The following is a 5,000-nucleotide window of genomic DNA, read 5'->3' as shown; positions in this document are numbered from 1 at the left end:
AAACATGAATGATTCTGACCGGGGGGGTGTAGAGCAGGCGTGTGTGTGGGGTTTGTGTGTGATGCAGATGACCCTGACCAATCAGAAACAGCAGATTATCACCAGAAGACACAAACTAACACCCAAACATCAATACAAATACCAAACCATAAAAACACTTTTTTCTTCATCCAATCATGTTCATGTCCATTCTTTACTTTTGTGTTGAAGTCTGAAAATGTCCCAATTTGTCTTAAACCAAAAGAGGTCCAATAATGTATAGGTTTTCTGATCAATAACCTGAGATTGTGTTCTGATAAATCAATAATTCGTTTTGACCTCTCGTTTCTCCCTGCAGACGGAGGAGAAAGCTCACTCCGAGGTGAGGATGTGGTTCAAACAGTTTCTCTCTGTCTGCTCTTTTCATTTCTGTAGCTTCATACGCAATAACGTTAGCATCAGCTGGTTAGCCATACCATCTTCTATGCTAACGCTTAGTTAGCATGGATGCATGTTCTGTGTTTTCTCTGTTTGCTTAATTAGGCTTTCATAAGACTGTATTTGTTCATAGTCTTCGTATTATGTCCATATTTGGGTTTAGTCTTGGCAATATGTCCATATTTGGGTTTAGTCTTGGTGCTATGTCCATATTTGGGTTTCATTTTGGCGTTATGCCCATATTTGGGATTAGCCTTGGCATTATGCCCATATTTGGGTTTTGCCTTGGTGCCCAAATACCAATCTGACCAAATTAATTTAAACTGAAATCAAAACATCAGGCAAAATTCAAACTGCATTTGGTTGTTTTGTTCATTTCTTTTATTTCTTTGTCTCTTGAACCAAGGGCCAAACGGGGCAGAACTCCACGGTAAACACCTCTCACTGTTACGACACCTACACCACCCTACACCACCTCTCAATATTACTACACCTACACCACCTCTCACTATTACTACACCTACACCACCCTACACCACCTCTCACTATTACTACAACTACACCACCCTACACCACCTCTCACTATTACTACAACTACACCACCTCTCACTATTACTACAACTACACCACCCTACACCACCTCTCATTATTACTACACCTACACCACCCTACACCACCTCTCACTATTACTACAACTACACCACCTCTCACTATTACTACACCTACACCACCCTACACCACCTCTCACTATTACTACAACTACACCACCTCTCACTATTACTACACCTACACCACCCTACACCACCTCTCACTATTACTACAACTACACCACCTCTCACTATTACTACACCTACACCACCCTACACCACCTCTCACTATTACTACAACTACACCACCTCTCACTATTACTACACCTACACCACCCTATACCACCTCTCACTATTACTACAACTACACCACCTCTCACTATTACTACAACTACACCACCTCTCACTATTACTACAACTACACCACCTCTCACTATTACTACACCTACACCACCCTACACCACCTCTCACTGTTACTACAACTACACCACCTCTCACTATTACTACACCTACACCACCCTACACCACCTCTCACTATTACTACAACTACACCACCTCTCACTATTACTACACCTACACCACCCTACACCACCTCTCAATATTACTACAACTACACCACCTCTCACTATTACTACAACTACACCACCTCTCACTGTTACGACACCTACACCACCCTACACCACCTCTCAATATTACGACACCTACACCACCCTACACCACCTCTCACTATTACGACACCTACACCACCCTACACCACCTCTCACTATTACTACAACTACACCACCTCTCACTATTACTACACCTACACCACCCTATACCACCTCTCACTATTACTACACCTACACCACCCTATACCACCTCTCACTATTACTACACCTACACCACCCTACAACACATTAGGGTTGAACACATGATCATGAAATTGTCACCTGTCCCTCTTTACCTCGAGAGTTCATTATCCTCCTCCTCTTCCTCCTCCTCCTCTCATCCTCTTCCTCCTCTTCCTCCTCCTCTTCCTCCACCTCCTCTTCCACCCCCTCCTCTTCCTCCTCCTCCTCTCATCCTCTTCCTCATCCTCCACCTCCTCTTCCTCCACCTCCTCTTCCACCTCCTCCTCTTCCTCCTCCTCTTCCTCCTCATCAGCAAATCCGTAAGCTGCGTCGGGAGCTGGACGCGTCTCAGGAGAAGGTCGCCACGCTGACCTCCCAGCTCTCCGCCAACGTGAGTTACCGTGGTTACCACCATCAGTTAGCATGCTAGTATGTTAGCATGAGGACCAGCTGTCTGTGTGTGTGTGTGTGTGTGTGTGTGTATGTATGTGTGTGTGTGTGTGTGTGTGTGTGTGTGTGTGTGTGTGTGTGTGTGTGTGTGTGTGTGTGTGTGTGTGTGTGTGTGTGTGTGTGTGTGTGCGTGTGTGTGTGTGTGTGTGTATATGTATATCTATTTATACCTGTGTGTGTGTGTGTGTGTGTATATGTATATCTATTTATATCTGTGTGTGTGTGTGTGTGCGTGTGTGTGTGTGTGTGTGTGTGTGTGTGTGTGTATATGTATATCTATTTATATCTGTGTGTGTGTGTGTGTGTGCGTGTGTGTGTGTGTGTGTGTGTGTATATGTATATCTATTTATATCTGTGTGTGTATGTGCGTGTGCGTGTCTGTGTGTCTCTGTGTGTGTGTGCACGTTCGTGCATATGTGTGTGTGTGGGTGTGTGTGTGTGTGTTCCAGGCCCACCTGGTGGCAGCATTCGAGATGAGTCTGGGGAACATGACGTGTCGCCTGCAGAGTCTCACCATGACCGCCGAGCAGAAGGTATAACTAAATTCAACATAGAGCGCGATCTTATAGACCTTATTATATAAACGTCACCGCGTTCGTGGCGGCCATATTGTTGACATAGTTGACATTCCTAACATACGCGACACACGCAACCTTATCAGCGCTACTTTCCCCGCACCTTTTTTTCCACAATGGTTTGTTGTGTTATCTACGGCTGTTCAAACAATAGCAATAACAATTCAGCACTTAGTTTTTATGCCATACCAGCAGTGAGAAAATGGGAAGGGAAAGAAACTGAGGATTTGAGCCAGCGAAGGAGAGATTTATGACTGGCTAGAATTAATAGGCGAGACTTTCAGCCGACTACTCATAGCAAAGTCTGTTTCCAACATTTCACCACAGGTAATGTTAGAGTTAGATCGGTCTAGCTCACATAGCCTCACATAGTCTATACATTATTTTATCACAGGGAGTAAGTTGTAACGTTACGATGGATGGTTTCCATCAGACAGTGAAGATTACTTTACCGGCATAAGAGAGGTGCGTCTTGAAATTCCCTCTGCTGCCTAGCGTTAATGTGTGCAGTAGCCTAGTTGTCAGCGCAGCTTCCGTATGTAGGTGGCTGTAGGTCTAGAATTGGAAGGTAGCCTAAAAGGTATTGGTAAGGTAGATGATAGGTCATGCATTTATTACATAAACATTATTTACGCTGCTTGTGAACTCCTGGGCTGTATATGCAGACACTGTATTTACAAGGTAATTACATAAACCCATGTACGTGACGTCCGGTAGCAACGACGGGTCCTTGCTTAAAGTGTCAGAATCCAGTTGATAAGGGTCAACACCGCCAATTAAACTCAGTTTGTCTTGATAACGTGCGAACGAAGCCATAATATTCATAACTCAGAACGACAGCTCACTTCACTCAGACAACTCCCTCTCAATCAGGGTCATGTCAACAAAATGGCCGCAGCGACGTAAAAAGGGGTGTGCGAATAACCTCTATAGCATCCGTGTGCATGTCACTATGTATCTCACTCTCTCTCTCTCTCTCTCTCTCTCTCTCTCTCTCTCTCTCTCTCTCTCTCTCTGTCCATGTCTCTCTCCCTGGAGGAATCGGAGCTGGCTGAGTTGAGGGAGACCATTGAGATGTTGAAGACTCAGAACACCGACGCCCAAACCGCCATCCAGGTGGCTCTGAACGGCCCGGACCACCTGCACAAAGGTACGTTGTGTATCCGTTGTGTGTCTGTTGTGTATCCGTTGTGTGTCTGTTGTGTATCCGTTTTGTATCCGTTCTTTATCCGTTGTGTATCTGTTGTGTATTGTTAGTGGTTATTGGTAAGGGTCAGGGTAGGAACTGAGTTGTGTGTGGCATGTTTCCAGACCTGCGCATTAGGAGGCAGCACTCCTCTGAGAGCATGTCCAGCATCACCAGCGGGGCGAGCCACGCCAGCCTTGGCAGCCTAGGGAGGGACCCCGACGAGAAGAAGAGGAAGAAGAAGAGCTGGGTGAGTCCTCTGACCCCCAGGGGTCACGACCTCTGACCTCCAGGGTCACGTCCGTCCTCTGACCCCCAGGGGTCACGCCCTCTGATCCCCAGGGGTCACGCCCTCTGACCCCCAGGGGTCACGCCCTCTGATCCCCAGGGGTCACGCCCTCTGACCCCCAGGGGTCACGCTCAGGGCTAGGGAGAAAGTTCTAGAAAGTTCTAGAAAGTCGTAGAAGGTTCTAGAAGAAGGTGTTCCTGGGGGTGTCAGTGTGAAGTGTGTGTGGGTGAGAGTGTCTTTGTTGAATGATATGATATCGTTATTACTGTGTTCTAATGTTGTCTTTTACCTTGAGCCTATTCTACACTGACGTCATGTTAAGACTGTTGTTGACGCTGGAGATATCGGTGGATTGTGTTTACAATCGCTTTCCACCCCTCCTGACCTCTGACCTCCAACATGCAGACAGCTGAGGAGGTCTTAGTGTTTGGTTTTCACCTAACAATTAAAATAACATCACCTTCATCATTCAATTAACCATCATTCATCATAACCCTCCTCTTAACCAGTACAGCACTAGCACAACATTGTGTCCCCGCTTACCGTTCTGTTTGGCTTCATGGCAGGTGTGTGGCTGTGGCTTAACAGCAGGTGTGTGGGTGTTGCTTAACAGCAGGTGTGTGGGTGTGGCTTAACAGCAGGTGTCTGGGCCGGGCTTAACGGCCG

The 5,000-nt window shown here is 46.4% G+C and overlaps 1 protein-coding gene across 1 annotated transcript in view; it reads left to right on the top strand.

The window, feature by feature from the left end:
* LOC311367647 (neuron navigator 3-like) overlaps positions 1 to 5,000 on the top strand; it is a 59,947-nt gene that overhangs the window by 46,718 nt on the left and 8,229 nt on the right. Inside the window, 6 exon segments of the mRNA XM_084486460.1 lie at positions 338 to 361; positions 824 to 847; positions 2,148 to 2,225; positions 2,734 to 2,817; positions 3,898 to 4,009; positions 4,171 to 4,295. Coding sequence (XP_084342586.1) covers positions 338 to 361; positions 824 to 847; positions 2,148 to 2,225; positions 2,734 to 2,817; positions 3,898 to 4,009; positions 4,171 to 4,295 — 447 coding nt within the window.

Source organism: Micromesistius poutassou, assembly GCF_964030765.1.
Source record: "Micromesistius poutassou genome assembly, chromosome: 22".
Classification (NCBI taxonomy): domain Eukaryota; kingdom Metazoa; phylum Chordata; class Actinopteri; order Gadiformes; family Gadidae; genus Micromesistius; species Micromesistius poutassou.
Note: the sequence above shows the minus strand (reverse complement) of the source record. Positions and strands in the feature narration are given on the sequence as shown.